The 21,374-nt window shown below is 47.2% G+C and overlaps 5 protein-coding genes across 5 annotated transcripts; 3 read left to right on the top strand and 2 right to left on the bottom strand.

Annotated features, from left to right (window-relative positions):
* Window positions 1-251: 251 nt before the first annotated feature.
* Window positions 252-2,174, bottom strand: BHQ10_001139 (uncharacterized protein; the record flags this gene model as incomplete). The annotated part of the gene is made up of 1 exon (XM_040873142.1): window positions 252-2,174. The coding sequence occupies one exon, from the start codon at window positions 2,172-2,174 to the stop codon at window positions 252-254; it is 1,923 nt and encodes a 640-aa protein (XP_040729644.1).
* A 1,931-nt stretch (window positions 2,175-4,105) lies between these two features.
* BHQ10_001138 (uncharacterized protein) lies at window positions 4,106-5,602 on the bottom strand (the record flags this gene model as incomplete). Its single annotated transcript, XM_040873141.1, has 3 exons — window positions 4,106-5,316; window positions 5,377-5,479; window positions 5,543-5,602. 3 exons carry the CDS (start codon window positions 5,600-5,602, stop codon window positions 4,106-4,108), a joined length of 1,374 nt encoding a protein of 457 aa, XP_040729643.1.
* A 1,941-nt stretch (window positions 5,603-7,543) lies between these two features.
* Window positions 7,544-10,284, top strand: BHQ10_001137 (uncharacterized protein; the record flags this gene model as incomplete). Its single annotated transcript, XM_040873140.1, has 3 exons — window positions 7,544-8,872; window positions 8,927-10,051; window positions 10,102-10,284. 3 exons carry the CDS (start codon window positions 7,544-7,546, stop codon window positions 10,282-10,284), a joined length of 2,637 nt encoding a protein of 878 aa, XP_040729642.1.
* Window positions 10,285-17,335: 7,051 nt separating this feature from the next.
* On the top strand, window positions 17,336-18,679 carry BHQ10_001136 (uncharacterized protein; the record flags this gene model as incomplete). The annotated part of the gene is made up of 1 exon (XM_040873139.1): window positions 17,336-18,679. One exon carries the CDS (start codon window positions 17,336-17,338, stop codon window positions 18,677-18,679), a length of 1,344 nt encoding a protein of 447 aa, XP_040729641.1.
* Window positions 18,680-19,195: 516 nt separating this feature from the next.
* On the top strand, window positions 19,196-21,175 carry BHQ10_001135 (uncharacterized protein; the record flags this gene model as incomplete). The annotated part of the gene is made up of 4 exons (XM_040873138.1): window positions 19,196-19,232; window positions 19,297-19,909; window positions 19,967-20,550; window positions 20,604-21,175. The coding sequence occupies 4 exons, from the start codon at window positions 19,196-19,198 to the stop codon at window positions 21,173-21,175; spliced, it is 1,806 nt and encodes a 601-aa protein (XP_040729640.1).
* Window positions 21,176-21,374: the final 199 nt, after the last annotated feature.

Here is a 21,374-nt window from a genome sequence, read left to right as displayed (position 1 = left end):
GTATCAGCATGGCATATTAGTAGATATACAACAAAAGATACCTATATATACCTAAACAAAGAAAGAAGCAGACTTTTCATAGAATGACGTGGTATATATTGCTTAATGTTATTACACCTGTGACCAACAAAACATGAATGAATAAGAAATCCATAGAAAGTCACAAGAACCTCATACAAAATTCCCACAGCGCCAAACAAAAACACGCCAATATATACAAAACATGAGAAAATAAGAATTACATCATCTCATTACTGCATCGCAAGCTCTTTTCTTCCCCTTTTCCCTCTGCCGCCATCACCATTAACATTAGTATTATTTTTAGATCTTGAGCCTTCTCTTCGATGCCATGCATCCTGCGGCATAATCCAGCCCCGGACTCTCTTCGCCTCCCGCTTTTCGCCTAATTGTGGCTCCGGAATCCATTTATCTTTTGGTTCGGGGAGGATACGTTGACGACTTAGAGCGCCGGGACCACCGACGTTCAAATGGCCTGAGGGTTGGGAGGGGAGAGGCATAGATTTGGAAAGCATGAGCAGGAAGTAGAGGGCCAGTGTGGCTGTTAGAGGGACTCCACCGAGGCCGTTTTCGGCTGAGTTATCGTCTTGGTGGTGTGAGGAGAGGGAGGATAGACTGCTGCTTCGGCTGTGGGTGGAGCGACCATCGCCGTATGATGAAGAAGCAGATGAATGGGGTGGTGTACATGATCGTCTTCGTGAGGTTTGGTCGGCGCATCTACTAGCGTGGTTTGAGGAGGATTCTTTGGTGGCGATGGGTGAGGAGAGCTCCAGGTATCCGAAATAAGGTACGTCGTCGCCATCGTCGCAGCCAGCGCGGACGCATACAAGCTCGATTTCGGATATTATGAAGCCGTAGCGGCAGGAATGTTCGCGCATGCAGCGCTGTAGATGTGCAAGACCGCGGAGGTATTCGACGCGACGATGAGGGGGCTCGTTGCGCATGCCGGTGTTCCAGCGATCGAAGCTCTTCACAATACCAACTACACGTCCGCGTCGAACACCAGAGGCCGTAACGTCGGTGTCAGATGCGTAATTAGCCAGAAAATGAGGACCATTCGCTCCCCGACTACCGGAAGAATTGGCATCTGGCGAGACGTATAATCTCATATGATCCGAGCCCTGGGATACTCGTAACGCGGCATTGATGCGTGGCGCGTAGATATCGCCTACAAGGTTGATGAGTGCATTCTCGCTCTCGGGTGTCAACCGTGCGGACGCAATCATCGGTTGAGGGGTGAGATGGCTCGGAATAGGAGTTTTGAGTAGCTGTGTCAGACCATTGATATCGTTGAATGTGTTCAAGGAGAACGAGGACCAGCTGCGGAGTTGGCGAATATCCCACCAAAAGTAATCATTCAGACCGCGCGTGGGGCCGTAGTTGACTGTGCGTACTAGGTTGACGGCTGGCGTGGTGTTGGTTAGATAGGTGAGTAATGTAGTCGAAGAGGCGGGKGATGGRAGAGGGGGAGCGAGAAACCCAACAGGAGACGGCTGTGCGCTGTGAACCCTGAGATAGTCATAGTTTTGAGGAGACGGTAAGGCGCTGTAGGCTGCCTGTTGTGTCGGAAGCTGCACGGGGCATGGGACTTGCACGGATGGGACTTGCACGGATGGGACTTGACGGTTGTATGCGGGAAAGACAAAGGAAGAAGGATCCACGGGACTAATGGGGGATGCCTCAGATTGAGACACGTATTTGGGAAGTTGTCTGTAAGTAGGATACCCATATCGGGATAGAGTGACTTCATCAATGCTAGAGGTAGACCCAGACCGAGAATGGCCGGCAGAGGGCATACTTTTGCGCTTGTTGGCGGCAGAGGCAGCAGAAGTCGTCAACGCAATTGGAGATGACAATCCAGAAGAAATCATAGCGGGATGTGTTGAAGCAGGCGAGATTGGGGAAATCAATCCACTACAATCTGCAGCAGCGGAGGCATCAATCACATTCCTCGACAATGCCGAAGGTCTGGCAGTCGGGTAAGGCATATAACCCGGCGGATTGCGGGTGTTTGACAGCACTCGTCGATGACGACGTGGACCAACAGAAGAGACCGGCTCGAGAACAACATCCTGAGTCCTGATCTTAGGAAGTAGTTGGGGTCCGTGTTGGTAATTTGGGGATGTTGATGTGCGGGGAGTGGTGATGTTGGTCATTATGGACTCTGGTGAGGAGTCATGAGAATGCACTGAGGAACCGGATGTATTGCGACTGTGGGCACTGCCTGGACCTGTACCTGGTCCCAGGCCTATGAGATGCATTCTGGCCACGCCGGGTGGTGTTGTTGGTAGATAGTAGGAGTCTTCTAGAGACATGTTTACCTAGTGGCAGGKTAGTCGCGTTCATGTATCATGTTAGGAGTACGCACCTGTACTATAGGATGAGAAGTCCGGCTTCGTTAGGTACTGATTGTCAAAGATAGTATCAACGACGGCTATGTATGAAGCTGATGATGCATAAGACCTTCCAGAGATAGATGACTGACAATAGCAATAGACAATGATCAAAGAACGAGTGGATGCTATCAATGATCTTGACAGTGCATGGGGAAAGAGAAGAAGAAGCCATTCAACCTGTGGAATTGTTGTCATGTTTAAATGTCAAACGATGAGGTGAATATCAACAACAATTCAATCCACAAATTTCCAAACAGAGAAACCTGAAACACCAACCCTTGATGGATTGAGGATCTCAGGAGGCTCCATCATGAAATCTGGCATGAGTAGCATGGAGTATCATGTTTGACAATCCATGGAGAAAGGCACCGCGATCCATTCACGAACAGGTACCTCACGTTGAAGAACGACGCGCGAAACATCACGATAGACTTCTATGCGCGTCGAGGATGCTAAATCTGGAAGTTTTCACGTTTCAAGTGCTCAGATCTGGTTTAGCCTTGTTATTCTTCCGATCTGTTTCTATTATCAGTAACATGATTGACATGCTTCTTCTGGAGAAGATACTATTAATAACATTTGGGTGCATAGGGCTTGAGGTTTGGGAGAGTAGGCAGGGCGCTAGAGGGTTTGGCAGATGTGTCTATTTTTGTCTGTTCTGTTGCGAAATCAAACGCTCGATATCAGCGGCAAAAGGTCATGTCGGTTATTCTGTAGGAAAAAGCGTCAGTTTTCGCAGTGTACAGACGTAGTATCAGATCATCAAGTTTGACTTTGTTTGGGGAAGCGCCAGCATAGTTAGCAGGAGGTTTCGGAGTTATTCTGATACTGTATGTGTAAGCGCCTTCTTACCCTGTTTGTCCACCAGATTTTCCCCTTTGCTCCAATCAGAGCACACACCTCGACAGTTTCAGAATTTCCCTGTTTCTATTTTGATACCAGCCGCCAGGAATCTGGGACCAGACCATAGTCACAGTACGCGCCCGGTGTCCATCACGGCGCTACGAGCCCTCACTGGTTGGCTGCTTGGAAGTCGCTGGCCTATGAGAGAGCTGAGACTGATTCAAAACTAGTGTCGCGTTGAGAGAATACAGCAAATCCTCAACAATAATTGGCTCCGCAGAAACTAGACCGTGCAGGCGCCCGCCAAAAGAAAAGAAAACGAGCAAAAGAGTCAATCAGCGTACAATAAAGCTTCGATCCCTAGGCACTCGGAAACCATACCGAGGGGCTCGCGCTAAGGCAGCCTTAATCAAGCTGACGCACAATCCTTCCTGCGAACACTGCGGCATCGCAATTCGATTGGCGGGTTGTGTTTCGTTTCAGTGTTTCATCTTTTTGGCGATGCTTGAACATCGCGACTACGACACGTGAGTCACAATCTAAAACGAGTGACCACATACGAGATTACTACACGTAGTCGATGAGGTCGGAGGTTCGGCGTTTGGGAAAAGGGATGCTGTCGGTCCGAAAAAAAGAGAAAGAGATAGAAAATCCATAATTGGTGGTATTGTATTAATATAGTCTATTCAACCTGTCATGCATATATACTTGAACAAAGAAAACCATTGCAACCCATAACATTTGACCCAAACAAACACTGTTGCACCAAAGGTACGAAATTTTGATTCTGCTCTTGATCTTAACTTCAATTCATTAATTCGTGGAACCACGTAGTGTTCATAAATTATTTATGCCTTGATGGCATATTTGCGGCGGAACATGTCGTCGACCTCGGTCAAGTAGTAAGTACCGGGGAAGAGGTTGTCGGCGTTACCAGCGGGCTTGAAGTTCTTCTTCAAGTGGGCATGTTCACGAAGGAGGCAGAGAGCATCGTAGTCAGAAGGAGGAACAACACGACGAGACTCAAGGCGGTTGCGGAGGTCAAGGTTCTTGGCCATGGTGGAAGTGTCACCAACGACCTTGAAGCTGAAGATGGAGCTGGCAAGACCACTGCCGTAGCTGAAAATGGCAACTCGCTTGGGCTTGGAGGTGTCAAAGGTGACGTTTGAGATGAGACTGACCAGTCCTCCGTAGACACTGGCGGTGTACATGTTACCGCACTGAGTGGCAACCTCGATAGACGGCTGGACGCGCTCGTTGAAGCGCTTCTTGGCTAAACCCATGAAGGTCTTTTCTACAACCTTGTCGGCCAATGACTTTTCATAGTCAACTTCGGCAACCTCGGCGGGGACCTCAGCAAAGGCAGGGTGGGATGGGTTGGTGAGGTAATCATTGTAAAGCATGCGCGCGTACGACTTGGACACGAGCTTGCAGTTAGGGGCATGGAACAGAACATGCTCAAATCGGTCCAAAGGAACCTGTTCCTCGGAAATGACGCCATTGGCACCGAACTTCTCTTGCAAAGTCTTCTCACGAGCATTATAAGCCTTGTAGCACTCATCAACAGCCTGAGTATAGCATCTGTTGGAGAAGTGACCGTCGACATAAGGGTACTCGCTGGTCAAGTCGGGCTTGTAGAAATCGTAGACGTGGCTGATGTAGCTGGCGCGGAGACCAGGCTCAAATACGATAGGAGCGTCGGGACCAATGACCATGGCGACACATCCAGCTCCACCGGTAGGACGAGCTGCACCCTTGGCGTACAAAGCAATATCACCGCAGACGACGATAGCGTCACGGCCATCCCAGGCAGACGACTCGACCCAGTTGATGCTGTTGAAGATCGCGTTGGTGCCTCCGTAGCAAGCGTTGACAGTGTCGATACCCTCGATGTTGGTGTTGCCAGATTCTTCGAAAAGTTGCATGAGAACGGACTTGACAGACTTGGACTTATCCAAGAGAGTCTCGGTTCCGACTTCTAATCGGCCAATGGACTTGGGGTCGATGTTGTATTTGCGCATGAGGGAGGAGAGGGCGGTAAGGGAAAGGGAATAGATATCTAGGAGATTAACCATTAGCCATGAACGTCAACGAGAAAGGAGGGCTGAATGATACACACCTTCGCGGTCGTCACAGAAGCTCATCTTAGTCTGGCCGAGACCAATGGTGTATTTTCCGGTGGAAACGCCATCGAATTTCTCCAACTCGGCCTGGTCAACGCACTGGTGGAATTGGTTAGTACATCGTACCAGAACTGTAGAGTAAACTGTAGAGTAAGAGCGTACCTGGCTGGGAAAGTAGATCTCAATGGCCTTGACGCCAATGTTCTGAGGTCGAGTGGCCATCTTGTATGTATGTGTACGTGGATGATGAGGTGATAGTGGCGGGCACACGATCAATCGAGGGGAAAGTGGTTTTCTAGAAGTAACTAGAAGTAGAAGAAATGAGCAATTGTCCAAGGAATGGGCGATAGGCGGAAGATATAGCAGCAGAGAAAAGGGGCGAAAGTGAGAAATGTTGAGAGTGAGATCAATGGTGGAGGGGACTTTGCGACGGTGGATCAATTGTAGTGGGTGGGTTCCCGATGTCCCAGGAAGGCAGGAGCCACCCACGGAACAGCCAGCAGTGCCTGCCAAGGGTAAATTACTTACTCGAGTACTCCGTGAGAGATGTATTTTCTTGTGAAATGTTTGACAAGGCTTTGGGTGAATTCCCATTCCAAGTGGGAAGAAAACAGAGGGATTAAATAGCTACTGGCCGCCCCCCAGCCTAGCCCTTTTCTGGCAGGCTCGATTACTTTAGGCGACACAATTCAATCAATTAACTAGCCTTTCAAGGTAGGGTGACATGATATGGATCATCGAATCCTACGTCTATTTTCTAATAGTACGCAGTAACTAGTCTACTGTGGTTCTTTGATCGTATGCTCATATTATTTTCCGGAGTCCGTTGGAGGCGAATCTTTCTGGAGATATGCAGGCATCAGCCAATCACCAGCCCCGAAGAGTCCAGCGACCCACTTGAGCTATGGCGGAGGGCCTGGCACTAAGCCTAGGAGGGAATAGAGTATCGGATCTTGGCGTTGGCGAGGGGTGGCATTGTCAGGCATCCATGCCCGTTCCCGCAGCAAAACACAGGGTGGCCTGAGGCATTCTGTTCCGTGCCTGGTCTGGCTCTGGCCATGAGCTTATTTCTTTCTTCTAAGCCCTCGTGCCTGAAGCTATACAATACAATCCTCAGTCGTAAGAAGTATCGAATACCATACCTCTATCCTTTCGGCTTGAAAGCTTTGCACGTCGGAGAATGTGGGATCCATCCAAACAATTACGGCAACAAATGTCGGTGAAGCCCTGAAAAACCCCCTTTTGTCCGAAACTCGCTGTATCTGCCAGTCTGTCGTCTGCGTCGTAGTTTTCATCCTGAAGTCGGCAGTACCGTGTGTGCGTCGTAGAATCCATCATTCTCGGGAGGTGTGGTTTTGGCTTTGGCCCCGCCAATCACAGTGCAGCAGCCAGCTCGCCCTATTTCCATTGTCATGTCAACGGCTCGATGCATGCATATGTATACCATTGGCACTCAAATGTCGGCAATGGCATTCATCATATGTACGATGTGTCGTCGCGGTCCATCTTATTCATCAACTGGTCATCGAATGGAACAAGAACCAGGCCTACTCGCCTTCTCCATCTTTATCAATCCCATTTCGGTGGCCCTTTTGATAAATCTAGCAACCCTTGCTCCATCTTCCATAAGCAAGCTCCATTTAGCTTTTCAAAAGGTCGCAAGAATATGAACGAACGAAAATATCGTCTTTTATTCCCCGTCTTCCAGATGACAGCGACATCTCGTACTGGTAGGTCGTCCAATGGCGGCCAGCCAAGCCACTTGCCCCGCTCTCACGTGCAGTATGGACTGCGCCACACTCAAACGGTGCTAGCCTCAGCCAAGACAAATCGGGAAGGCGCTATCCGCGTACTTGCCGTATCTCCGTCTCAGCCATCCTCAGGGACAACAGATTGACTGTATCACCATCACTTCGACATATGTCTCATCATCACGCTGTCCATAGTCGCATTCGCATTTGCCTAGCGTAAATAGAACTCATTCGTTTCTTAGTTTGTCGCCCGCTCAGTCACTCACTCGCTCGTTCGCTGGTCGACAGCCTCGATGTGTCTTTCGTCCGTACCTTCGTTTACTAGATCATGATTTCGAATGCTTCGATCCATATAATTTCTGTCGATACACCCGCGTAGAGCTACTAGCTCTTCGCTTGCACATAAGGAGACATGGTGGACGAAAAAGTTCGGTATGAGGAGTTGCCCATTCCGACATACGAAGAAGCCACCGCATCACAGTCCGGATCCTCGCATCTGGGACCCGAACACTCAAGCGATGACCTAGAGAGGCAGGGCCTTCTACAAAATGAAGAATCCAATGATAGTCTGCCCAACCGGTCGCGTACAACCCGTAATGGAGGCTATCAACCACCGACTGTGGAGTCTGCCCGCTCTAGTATCGACTACCTCGCCTCTTCAGCTTCAGGTTCCGCCCGCCAGTCGGAAGAGGATCTACGACGCGAGATACACCAGATGGACGTGGATGATTCCGGCTCATCATCTCGAACTCGTCGCCCTCTATTCAGTCGCCGATTCTCGAAACACTTCGCGAACCCTTTTTCCAACTTGACCAAAACCTTGTCATCGATACAGCTACCTTTTCGAAATGCCTTTCCCCACTTTCAATTTCCCTGGCGATTTTGGCGAGTGCGGATTAATGAAGACGGATTTGCTTGCATGCTGTTTCTCCGGCTCTTTGGTCTTTTCATTCTCGTCTTTCTCATCTACCTCGTATTTGTTTCCGATATCTTCGCCGTCGGCAGTCGATTCAACATGGGACAATCATATACAGCAGCATCTGTCGAGAGTTTTGTTCAAAGTCACATCAACGAAACCAATATTGCCAACAATCTCCAGAAAGCGACTCAGTTTGCACATATAGCAGGAACAGAGGGCAGTTATGTGCTTGCGGAATGGATTGAACAAGAGTTCATAAATGCAGGATTGGAAGATGTTGAGATGGAAGAATTTCAAGTATACCTGAACTATCCACGGCCTGACGGTCGCCGTGTTGCCATTGTCGACCCGCCGGAGTTAGCATGGCAAGCTGCGATTGACGAGCCGCAAATTTATAATGATCCGAGGCGACAACAGACACTTGTCTTCCATGGCCATTCCAAGTCAGGAAACGTGACTGGTCCATTGGTTTACGCCAATTACGGATCTCAGGACGATTTTAAACGACTTGCAGATAGCGGCATCTCTGTCGAGGGTGCCATTGTATTAGTTCGATACTACGGTACTCAGGGTGACCGTGCACTTAAAATCAAGGCGGCGGAACTTGCAGGCGCAGCCGGATGTATCATATATTCTGACCCAGCAGAAGATGGATTTATCAAGGGACCAGCCTACCCTGATGGTCGCTATATGCCAAGTCTCGGCGTTCAACGCGGAGGCGTGAGCTTGATGTCGTGGGTTGTTGGAGATGTCCTATCTCCGGGATTCGCATCGACACCCAATGAGAAGAACAGATTATCGCCAGAAGATAGTCCGGGTTTGGTACAAATACCAAGTATTCCGCTCTCATGGCGCGATGCACAACGCTTATTACAGGTTCTCAAGGGCCATGGGTCGAAAGTACCAGCAGACTGGGTGGGCGGAGTACCCGACATCTCTGAGTGGTGGACCGGTGATTTATCTTCACCAAAGGTCAACTTGATGAATCTGCAGGATGAGGTCGAACGTCAGCCGATTTACAATGTTCTAGGTCGCATCACGGGGTTGGAGCAACCAGAAAGGAAGATTATCGTTGGCAATCACCGAGATTCTTGGTGCTTTGGTGGAGTCGACCCCGGTAGCGGCACAGCTACTTTCCTTGAGATTGTTCGCGTTTTCGGAGAGATGAGAAGCGTTGGATGGCGGCCTCTTCGAACTATTGAATTTGCGAGCTGGGATGGCGAAGAATATAACCTCATTGGTTCTACAGAGCATGTCGAGAAGGAAATCGACAGACTTCGAGCTAATGGTTTTGCATACCTCAATGTCGATGTCGGCGTTAGTGGTAATTCATTTGAAGCCGCCGGGTCACCAGTTTTTCAGCGACTCCTTAACACCGCGATGGGCCGGGTTGGGGATGAGGCAGCTAATAAAACACTCAAAGAGATTTGGGATGAACAAGGAAAGCGACTAGAAGGGCTAGGCGCTGGTAGTGACTACGTGGCTTTTCAAGATATAGCCGGTACTTCCAGTCTCGATTTTGGGTTTGGCGGAGCGCCTTTTCCTTACCACAGCTGTTACGAGAACTACGAGTGGATGGCTAAATTTGGAGATCCGGATTTCCGATATCATAGAATGTTGGGCGAACTGTGGGGATTGTTGCTCTTGGAGCTTGCAGATAGCCCTATTCTTCCTTTTGACCTGGAAGCATACTCTGCTGATTTCAGGGGCTACATCGATAACCTCCAAGAGTACGCGGCATCCAAAGGTGTCCCGCTAAAGACTGCGTCAGACACGTCACAGGCGAGGACCGAGACCGTCGATCTCAAATCTTTATATGATGCGGCGGAAGTTTTCAAGACGAATGCTGCCGATTTCCAGGCATGGGAGCAAGTCTGGTATAGCGCCGTATACGGATCGGGCGGATTCGAGAGTAACATTATGGGTGCCCGGCGTATCGAACACAACAACCGTTTAGCTAAATTTGAGACCAACCTATTAGACTTGTCTCAAGGTGGTGGTGTAAGTTCTTCCGTCATTGTTATTGAAACCGTACTAATGTGAGAAAAAAGGTGCCCAATCGAACCCAATTCAAGCACGTCCTGTTTGCACCCCAGACTTGGTCCGGATACGACGAAGCCTTCTTCCCAGCTATCCGCGATGCTATCGACGCCGGAGACTGGAATGCGACTCAACTCTGGGTCAATCGTGTTGCAGACATTGTTACGCAAGCGAGTGTAAATCTGAACGTATAATTCATACTCTCTTCCTCCTTCTCTCTTTCCTATATTTCATTGTATATGATTTCATCTTGATTTTGATTCCCGGGACTACAGCCGCCATCCCCGTTTTGCGCTCCCTGTGTTATTATAGTTTATCTACATACTCATTGCATCAACCTTCGCGAGATCCTCTTTTCATTCATCCTTTCTCGTCTGTTTTGGATATCCGTATATAGATGCTTCTACCTACTTAGGACAACTTGTCCATTATCTGCGTCATATCTTTCTGATCTCGTATAGCTGCGCATTATCCATAGCTCTAGAGGTACTTGTGCCTTGTGTTCCACGTTTGTGGGCCGTCTACTTTACAACCGAAGGGTTCCGCGAGTGCACACGACTAGATATCTCAGGTACAACATCTGAAACTTGTAAGTCGACTGCTAACAGTATCAATCTATCTTGGTTTTGGAGTGTAATTACAGTACCAGACATGTTTTTGCATGGGCGCAATTGCATCGAGCTGGAGCACATTCGGCACCTTCCATATGATCGACTCTACATGGAGTTGTCGAATCCCATCTGCCCTTCAAGCATTCTTCCTATGTTTGCAGCTGATTAGCCTTTTATATACACACAAGCAATTATCATATAGTGGTCGCAGTCGTTGTGTTCATCTTTGTGTATTACCTTCATTACGTTATCGCGGTGACTCCACTGACGTTCGGTACGTTGACTCCTCCTCCCTTATGCTGATAGCTTCTCGTTTCTAATCAAATCGTCTTTACAGCCTACCCTACCGAGTATCATCCATTCCATACACGTCAGATAGGCCTCGCAGTTTGTAACTTGTTCAGTGGCTTCGCCCTTATACTCAATCCCTATTTCGACCCTATCGCCATGGAGGTATTAGGATGGATATACCACCTTGTATACGTGGCATTTCTGGTAGTCATCAAGGTGGCGATTTACATTTTCCATGCGGAAACAAAGGACCACTCCCTCGAAAAGATCCAAGATATTCTTGAAGGTCCTGCAACTGTTGCCGGCATTCTCGTTGGAATGTGGGTGCGCAAGTTCGCGAGGCTGCTGGTCTTGAGAAAAATTTCCCCATCGTTACAGAAGTTGAGAACGATGGGCGGCAAATTTAATATCGTCTCGAAGGGCCTTTCGGTAGGATTAACAGTGGCAGAGTCATGAACATCTTTTACCCTCACTGACTCAGTTACAACTGTGATTTGAAGAAAATTTTCGAGATTCATTTCATTCCTGTTGTGTTGGTGAAGATAATGTATGATTTGAAATGGATCATTAGAAAATTACCCATTATCTTGCAAGAATAAAGGTTTATCGTAGTACAGTTGTTTGCACATTCGGAGTCACAACTAGCACTCTCTTCTCTTTCATTTGAAACAGTGCCAAGAGCAACCCATGACAGATAAAATAGTTTTGGAGTAATATTAATCCGGATATAATACTGTTGATATTGATACGAACCTTTATTTACAATACATCATTTCAGTTGTATATGGTTCAAATACCATTCGAAAAAAACTCGACTCTACTCCGGAGCATGTAGTGGTCGGTGAAGGAAGACACTCTTATGCAACTACTAGTCGATCTTTTGAGCTTTTTAAACCGCATAAGGCCTTCCCCTTGCCAGGTTTTATCAATGAAATCAATTGGGTTATATCATAGGGATGAGGGGTAGATGCCTTATTTAGGATGTATCAACTTGGTTGTTTGTAGCCAGCATGGGATAGTCCGAGGAGAGGAAAGAGGAAGTCATAGACTGACACGATTGGGATGAGGAAATCCAGGTTGATATAGGCCTCACCCTAAAAATGCCTCGTCCCTCTTCGCACGTTCTCGCTGTTGACCACAACTCAGTGGCTCCATAGAGTCTCCTCTTTTCCCGCGTCACTCGTCAAGCTTCTAGTTCTGATGTAAACGTTTGATTTTTTTTCGCTAAACCTTGTCTATGGTTTATTGCACTAGTCAGACTGGCCTAGTATCGCGAGCGTGGTACCCGAGTCCTTGGGACGGATTGCTCGCCGATTCACTCTCCCATGTCACTTCTGTCCCTCCCCCCCGCCCCTTTTTTGCGCCTTTTAAGAGTTTGCGTATTCGGCAACATTTTTGTAGCGCAAACTCTAAAAAGTGAAGCGGAAGTTAATCTACTACATTTTACGTAGGGAACACTGCATACTAGTGCGTGGTAAATGGCGGGTATCCGATCAACTAGATGGGCTACCCAATAGATTCTAGTCATGCCCATGCACATTTGGGTAGAAATGGGCCGAAGTGGCTTAGGACTAGTCAGACACGTAGTACGAATAGCTAGCTCCAGTAGGTTGAATGGTGGAGAGCCACGACGCCCATGCTCAATGTACAGAATTTCAATCAAGAGTCAATTCCGTTGATGTTTAGCCCTAATAATGTGTTATTGAGCTCAAATGCCACATCTATCTAGTCATAAAATAATCAAATTCAACTTACTTTTATGTCTCCTAGAACTTTAGAATTTCCTTGCGCTTCCCCCATGCAGCTTCGTCGTAACCCCTCAAGAGGCTTGTGTAGTCTTTCCCACCTGCTACCCAAGCCTCCAGTCCCCCCTTAAGTTCGTAAGTGTTGATATCTCCCATGGGATAATTCACTGATTTCATATTTTCACCGAAAAATTGGAAATCGCTTGCTACACTCTTCGCTTTCCCGCTAGATGATGCTAGATATATACACATCAGTTCCTCCGTGTAAAGCATGCGCATATGATTTGAATATCAGTACTCACTATCGTAAAAGCAAACGTCAGAGATACCAGTGGCAACGATCATTTTGAATACTGTTATCATGCAGTTGTCAAAGTCATCCGCAGGTATGTGTAGAGCATTATTAATGATGCCTCCTTTAAAATCAGACCCACGGAGATCAATCAGAATGATTGAATCTGGGTCAACTCCTCTTTTTCCTGCATCAAACTTCACTCGCCATTTGAGATCTTCCGGTGTCATAATTTGAGGTTCCGACATTGCGTAGAGGTCGTTGTCCCAGGTTTCCGTGGTTTTATTTTGAAAGAGTATATTATGACGATAAAACAAGACAGTTGATTGAGCTCTTGTAATTAAATGATTGTCAGATCTAGACATAATTATACCTTGGATGAAGGCGGATTATATATCTGGCGCCCCCTATTGAGAACGTGGCCGACATCCCATTATCAACCAATCTGCAGACTATCTCGAAATACCCATTTCGAGCTCGGTTTTCAGCCAGCCTCATTGAACAGGCGGAGTTACACTAAGAGATTCGAATGCAGCTGGCACAAAACAATTCCAGATCGCGGGGCTGGTTAGGGCTATAAAGTAACTGGAAAGTATAAAGGAAGGCCATTTAAATTCCGACTCGCAAGCCTGCTGCCCTATTCCATGTGGGTCAGGTATTTTAGCGACTATCGTTCTGGGTTAGTGCTGCAGGTGAGTACGATTCTCGGATTTATGCGCAGAAAGAAGGCTGGCTGATCTCTTTGCAGCGCAGCCCTTCGGATATTTTGATTTTAAATGCGACAATCGTGACCACACGTCTAACCAAAAATACATACAGTAGTGCTATGTACATTAACAACCGACAGACTCTTCTCTTTCCCCCGAAACAGTAGCAAGATGATACCATGATGAATAGAGCATGGTGTAGGAATAATGCTCAGGCGGAATAATACTGTATTTTCGAATACACATGGTCTACTAAAGGTTTGTGTAGAAGATAGGAATGACAGGATAAAGGGAATGTACCTAAACGGCGATACGCACCTGTAATTTACAGGTTTATTACTTCTGTGAACGCAGAATAACATACCGATGCCAAGAAAGATAAGGAGTATATGGAATGACGCGGTATCATTGAAAGAATATCGTATACTTTATACTTGCTACTTTTGAAGTATACGATATACAGTATATAAATCATGGAGGACTGGATATGTAAGGAGGCTCTTTTATCATCATGTATTTAGTTCTTCATAGTTCTTTGACATAAGTCACGCGAATACAACAGTAAGAGTCAGCAAGGGATTTATAGTCGTACGGGCACTGGCTGTATGGGGGATCTCTTCAACTTAGTTACGTTTAAGACTTCCATGCACTAGTTCGACTAGTTATTATCACTCTGTTGACTCAACCTACTCTATCGAAGACAATCTCGAGAACCTTTAATATGGTTCGACCCAGCCTAATGTATCACGACACAACGCTGTTTAACTAAGGTGGATCCAGGTCCGTGACAGCTTGAGTTGTAACTCTGAACCTGCAAACCACTGTAATGTATTAGAGAAGTTGTGCTCTCGATTTATTGTAGACTTGTTGTAACCCTAATGCTCAATCCTTAAACCTGGGCGACTTAGCATCAAGCACGCTTTCTCGTATTCTTTGGAAGGATTAAAGACGAATGTCCCCTCAGAATAACATCTGCATTAGATTCAATGAACAGTGCCACCCATACTCGTAATTTACTTAGGTCTTGTGAGTGTAACGTGCTTCGTAGATCACTCGACATGGACGGCTTTCCGAAAGTAGTAAAAAGACCCAAGTAACGGAGCTGTCGGTCGATTCGCGCAGCCTCTAGTGCTTGACGTCGTACAACGGACGAAAAGGACTTCATAGATAAATATCGTATCAAGCGAAGCGGTATTCATTGAGTATAGTAATACATCTTACGGTCGGCTTCGAATCTCATGAAATCAACTTTGACAGATTGCTAATGCAAGCCACTCAAGCCACCAGATCGTGATATTTGTTCGTGATCTTTTAGAATGACGTTTTGCTTCAATATGACCTCAAAAGAACAGAGACTAATAATAGCGTACTTGCCGTGATAGTTAAGATGTAACCAAAACCGATGCTAACACTGGTTAGGTAGTATGCACTAAATCAATCCTTCCGAGAGCACGAAACATACAAAAGCAATATCGACACTTCATTGGCCATAATTCGAGTTAATCGCGATTCCTTAATTCTGATTCTCCACTATTTGTTTAGACGCTAATTCGTGAAAAGAAAAAAGTCGAAACCACGAAAACGCTAGGCTGTAAGACTTGATATTTTGTTGTATGCAGGAACTGAATTGGGTTGGCCAATGATGTTGGTTGTTGGCCATTGGGGCTTTAGCTTGTGCATCCTAATACTTAGACCAGGTGCCCTGAACCGATTCACATGATTGATTTCAGCTGGATCTTGTGGAATAGAAGTATCAAGCGCCTCTGTTCCTGTTGATCATCAAGGCTTTTGTAACTTTGTTGTTGGCCAGTGTGTTCTATGTCAACTACATACTGCCCGCCATAGTAAGCGTTGCATCTGATCCAATTGCTGGCAGCATATTTTTACCACACAAGCTGATCCTGATGGCCTCAATTGATTACCGGGTTTCACGGTTCGGCTCCTGACATCTAGAAACCACGACCAAGCAACTGGTTCTCGGTCAAGCCACTTATTCTATTCTCGAATGAAAAGGCTAGACTGATTTGATCTTGCGGTAATTTCCTCTCCGAGTAGCCGCTTAGTGGTGTCATTGTGTCAGGCAAGCAACATGAAATTATCAGATGTCGATCAATATCGTCGAAGTTGTACGAGGGAGGAGAATGGTACATATATACCACCCTGATTGCACTAATGCATAGTATTCAATGAATCCTGACATCGATCTTGGCGTCACTAACTTCGATGTAGGATTATGGACGAAATTACACCCCGCAAGACTCCTACGGTCACCTGTTCTCTTTGAGGCTTTGTGCTTTAGCACTTCTCACTGACACCGGACAATCATTATAAGCAATTGTTTTGGGTATTGCAATCCTTCTGTGGCCTCCACACTCTTATCCACTTAACATGTTAACCTTGGAAGCTATTCATAGGGGAGCTTTTGTCGTGGAACGATGGCTTGGTCCGCTCTTAGGGCTAATACGCACGGCCGTATTAATTACACTCGATCATTACCACGCTGCCGGATCGACATCGCAGAATCATCAAGGTGCACTCGATGCATGTAGAATCTGTACAGTTATTTTCTAGATATAGAATTATTTTGACGAAGAGCATTTTCAGCAACGAGAACATGATACCAATAGAGCTCCCGATTAATCTCCGGAATACCTGCCCGGTCTCTCTACGTATTCCAGCCAATCTGGATTCGACATACAGAAGATGAGCCGTTCCAGGGTTTCATATCGAAACTAATTTGGAAACTTATTTACCAGGATTAACGATTTATGCTATTCATCTGCAACGTCGTCTATGGATTACATTCTCGTGCCCTGAAACTTTCTTTGCCTAACTAGGTACTAGCCTCATCCAAGCTTTTGGTCCACATGTTACATACTCCGTTAGTTCGGTCCCCATATGACAGCCCATTGCTACCCTGAGCAGGGGCCGTTTTGCACTACGTCCCATAAGATGTTTTTACTTTTCTGACTGCAGCAGACTAGGAAACTAAAAAAAGATCCTACGGGGAACCTGATAACCCTTTTAAGTATGATCAAGTATGATAGAGCCAATTAGATACGGGAATTGACCTCGATCATCTAGAATTGTTTAGCCTGGTTCAGACCCGTAAGCCGATATCTTTGACTGTTTCGGTGTCCACTTCATCTACTGGTACATATTCATAGCCTGGCTCTGCCATTTCGGGCTAAAAGATTTCCGTTACAATGCAATGCCGGCCAGGAAGAGGGGACGCTGGGGCAAAGAAACACGATGCATTAGCTGCTATTTGTTACTGTCGATCTTGTCACCCCGTGCCGTACCAGATAGTGTATCGAACGGCGTGCCAGGAAGCTGACCGACGTAAAAGATTAATAAGGGAAGCTGTCTCTTCCCTTCTAGAGTTCCATATCCGTAGACATCTCACTGTCAGGCCCTGTGAGTGTGTTTGAGATACAGGTTGTTGATTGTGCAAATTTCATTCCTTCGGTTTGCACTCTTCATTCTTTTTGAAATCCAAGGTGTTCGATACATCTATTGCTATTTTATTCTCGCTTGACTGTGAGAGAAAAGTCCTTCTTTCTGGAACACCCTTGCCAATCATTTTGACTTCGACGATAATGCTCGTTTTAAGCAAATATGCCGTGGCTCTGGCCACCGCTTTGAGCATCATTACAGCAACGGTCGCTCGCCCAACAGAACTCCACCCCGGAGGTGCGTCTGATTTGATCATCAACGCCCAGGATACAATCAATGGAACGATCTCTGCATCAGCCAGCAAGTCCCAGAGCGTTGCTGCCACCAACGGTACCTCATTGACACTTACCATCACCAACAACATCGCCGGCTCAGTGAACTGCTATGTTAACGGTCAAGACCCTAATCAGAACAATGCCCCGGTTATGCTGACCCCGGATTTCTCTTGGTACTATCCTTCAGCACCAAGCACTACTGACGGTACCCCTGCACCTGTATCCGAGACTATTGCCATTCCACTCGGCGCCCAGGGTGAAAGCACCACCATCACGATTCCCAGCTATGTTATTTCTGCTCGTGTCTGGTTTGCCGTTGGTGAACTCCAATTCTTCACTGTTGGTAACGCTGACGGCACTTTCTCAATTGTCCAGCCTTCTCAGAGTAACCCTGCCGATCCCAGTGCTGGTGTCAACTGGGGTTTTATCGAGTTCACTTACACAGCCGATGGCGGTATTTACGCCAACATCAGCTATGTTGACTTTGTCGGTCTGCCTCTCGGAATGTCCCTGACAGATACCTCTGGCGGCGTTCAAACCGCTCTTGGCCTCACCTCAGACGCTGTGACTAGCGTCTGCAACGACTTGACCACTCAAGCTGCTACCGATGGTCTACCATGGGATGCGCTCTGTCAAACCATCAATGGCACCGTTATGCGCGTCCTTTCACCAAACGACTACATGGCTGCCAACGCCTCCAGCGGCTTCGAGACCTATTTTGACGACTACGTTAACGAAGTCTGGTCCAACTACACCAGCAGCACACTCACCATCAACACCCAAAATGATGCCGGAAACGTGTCCTGCACCGTCAGTGGCGACACCCTTGAATGCGATGGCGACGGCATAAACTACAGCAAACCTTCCACCGCAGACATTTTTGGCTGCAACTCGGGCCCCTTCGTGACCAATCCATCGGACACCGCTGTCCATCAAGCTGCCGTTCCTCGTCTCTGTGCCGCTTTCAATCGTGGTACGTTATTGCTTGCTGGTGGTGATGTGCAGCCCAGTCTCGGAGCGGATTCGTACTACACCACTGCCCCGTCAAATTACTACTCAGCTATTGTGCACAAGTACGAGCTCGATGGAAAGGGGTATGCTTTCGCTTATGATGATGTTAATCCTTCCGGCGATGATGAGAATGCCTCTGGTACTGTCTCGTCTGCCAACCCGTCTGTGTTGAGTGTTACTGTGGGTGGAGCTAGTACTTAGACCGAGATACTGTATGTCTCAACCCATTCAAACTCAGGGCTTTATTTGTTTGTTTTGTACTTTGCATGTCCCTGAAATCTTGAGTCCTTAGGGGGTTTATTGTTGTATTTTTGATGGATACCCGGCATTATACACTCGCTTTATGACCCCAATGCTAGGGCATCCAAGGCCGCTGCTTGTACATATTTGAATTAATACATAAATTAAGGTCACCAAGACAGTTACCTATTAGATTTATAGCTTTATTGATAGTAAAGTAATGAAATTACAGGGAAAGTCATGCCTCAGACCTTGATGTAATTAGGGCAACCACTCGTCCCAATCCGGCAATATTAGGTAGGGTAGTGTGACAATTAGACATTTCTCAGAATAGATCTGGCAAAAGGAAATAGCCAATAGCACAAACTCATATTCCATATGATGGAATCACACTTCTAGAGATTTGTTCGCATCCATCCTCATTTTCTAGGTGGAAACAACCAGTCGTACTCACAAGGTACTCGTTAGCTTATCACCATGATATCAGATGATTCATCTGAAATTGACCATGAAGGTACTCAGTAGACCGTGATGAGTACCTTTGGTTCAATCCGTCCGCTAGGGACCTTCGAAGCTAGTTAACAGCAGCATACTCGCTGATAAAACCGATCATGAATTCCACGGCATCTCTCACTCGATTCTCGCTCTACCACCAGCACCCAATGGTACGACAGTCCAAATGACCACACACGCCGAAGTATACGACATAATCATAATCGGCGCCGGCCCCTGCGGGCTCGCTGTCGCAGCCCGTCTGCGCGAAGAAACGCCATCCGCCATGTTTACCGACGAAGAACACCAGCGATATCACTGGATCAAAAAGCACCAGGGCAAAATGAGTCTTGCGCGTGCCAGAACGAGGCGGTTGCATGGTACCCCGCTCACTGCATCTACATATACAAAACCCAACAACTGCTGTAGTGGTGAAAATGATCGCGGTGGGCAATACTCGACTCTCGTACTCGATAGCTCAGGCAGTCAGTGGATGGCACGCTGGAACCGCGCATTCAAGGCATTGAAGATTGATCATCTGCGGTCTCCGATGTTCTTCCATGTTGATCCAGCGGATCGAGATGGAATGTTGGCTTATACGCGTGAGACGGGACGCGAAAAGGAGTTGTATGAGCTTTCGGGGTGTGTTGGGCAGGAATTGAGTAAACATAAGAGGAAGAAGATTCGTAATTTATCCAGGTATGTATGTTGTTTTGACCTTCGGAAAGGGTGGATGCTGATGCTATGGAAATATAGATTCCCGCGTGAAGCAGAAATCAACGAGCGAGATCGAAAAGATTACTTTACGCCTTCGACGGGGTTATTTGCGGATTACTGCGAGTCGATCATTGCGCGGTACGGGCTGGACGATGGCTCGGCTCGGATCGAGCAGTCCGAGGTTTGTGATATCAAGTTTGGTGAAGTCGAAGGGTCAAAGGATACAAGTAAACTGTTTACAATTGTGACAACGCACGGGCAGTCATTCCACAGTAGAGCAGTGGTACTCGCCGTGGGACCTGGCTTGACCAAATTGATGCCATGGAGTCTGTCCCCGAAAGAAGAGACTGGAGCATGCCACAGCTCCGAAGTAGGGGTGAGATTTCCGAGCCCAGTTCTCGCACGAAAGATTGAGAATCAGCAGACGACTCATATAGTCGTCGTAGGCGGCGGATTATCATCTGCCCAGCTCGCTGACATGGCCTTACGCAGAGGTGTCACTAAAGTCTGGCATCTAATTCGTGGAGACATGAAAATCAAACACTTCGACGTTAGTCTGAATTGGGTGGGCAAGTTTAAGAATTATGACAAAGCTGTATTTTGGTCGGCGGATGACGATCAAGGTGAGACAACTGGCCCCTTTATGCTGTTATTGAGCATGGAATAACGAGGTCAGAACGCTTTGAGATGCTGCAAACTGCACGAAATGGGGGTAGCATAACACCGCACTACCAGAAGATCCTCAAACAATACACCGCCAAAGGCCGATTGTCAATACACACCCAAACCGTCATTACGAGCAAGAGCTTCGACACCGAAACTCACACCTGGAAGATTACTACAGATCCGCCTATCGAAAACTTCCCTGAACAAATTGACTACATTTGTTTCGCAACAGGCATGAAGGTGGATGTCAACGAGATGAGTCTCCTTCAATCAATGAATCGCGACTACCCCATCGAAAGCATAAACGGCTTGCCATGTCTGACTGACGATCTTATGTGGAGATCCGATGTTCCACTATTCGTCACGGGACGTCTTGCATCCTTGCGTCTGGGACCAGCAGCGCCGAACCTAGAAGGCGCTCGTCTTGGAGCTGAGAGGGTTGCGTGGGCGTTACAGGATGTGATGGGGGAACAGTCAGATGTCGATTTTTGTAGTCGTGATGGGAAGAGGTTGCAGAAGGCATTCTGTGGACTGGGGAATCGGTATGAGAGTCTGGCTCAATACAGAGAGATAGATGTTTGACTCAATGAGGCCAGCCCAACAATAGATGCAAAAGTAGATGTAGCTGTCCAATCACAGAGAATGAATTAGTCACCCCCACGTATGGCGTGGCGTGCGGAGATGCTTATCGATACCGCCAGTGAGGGGGGAAAACAACTATCCTCCCCCATATATCTAAGTCTTGTTCATCGTGATTAATTATTGGAATCAGAACCATAAA

Source organism: Talaromyces amestolkiae, assembly GCF_001896365.1.
Source record: "Talaromyces amestolkiae strain CIB chromosome Unknown scaffold1.1, whole genome shotgun sequence".
In the NCBI taxonomy this organism is placed as follows: domain Eukaryota; kingdom Fungi; phylum Ascomycota; class Eurotiomycetes; order Eurotiales; family Trichocomaceae; genus Talaromyces; species Talaromyces amestolkiae.
This window is presented reverse-complemented; position numbering and strand designations above follow the sequence as displayed.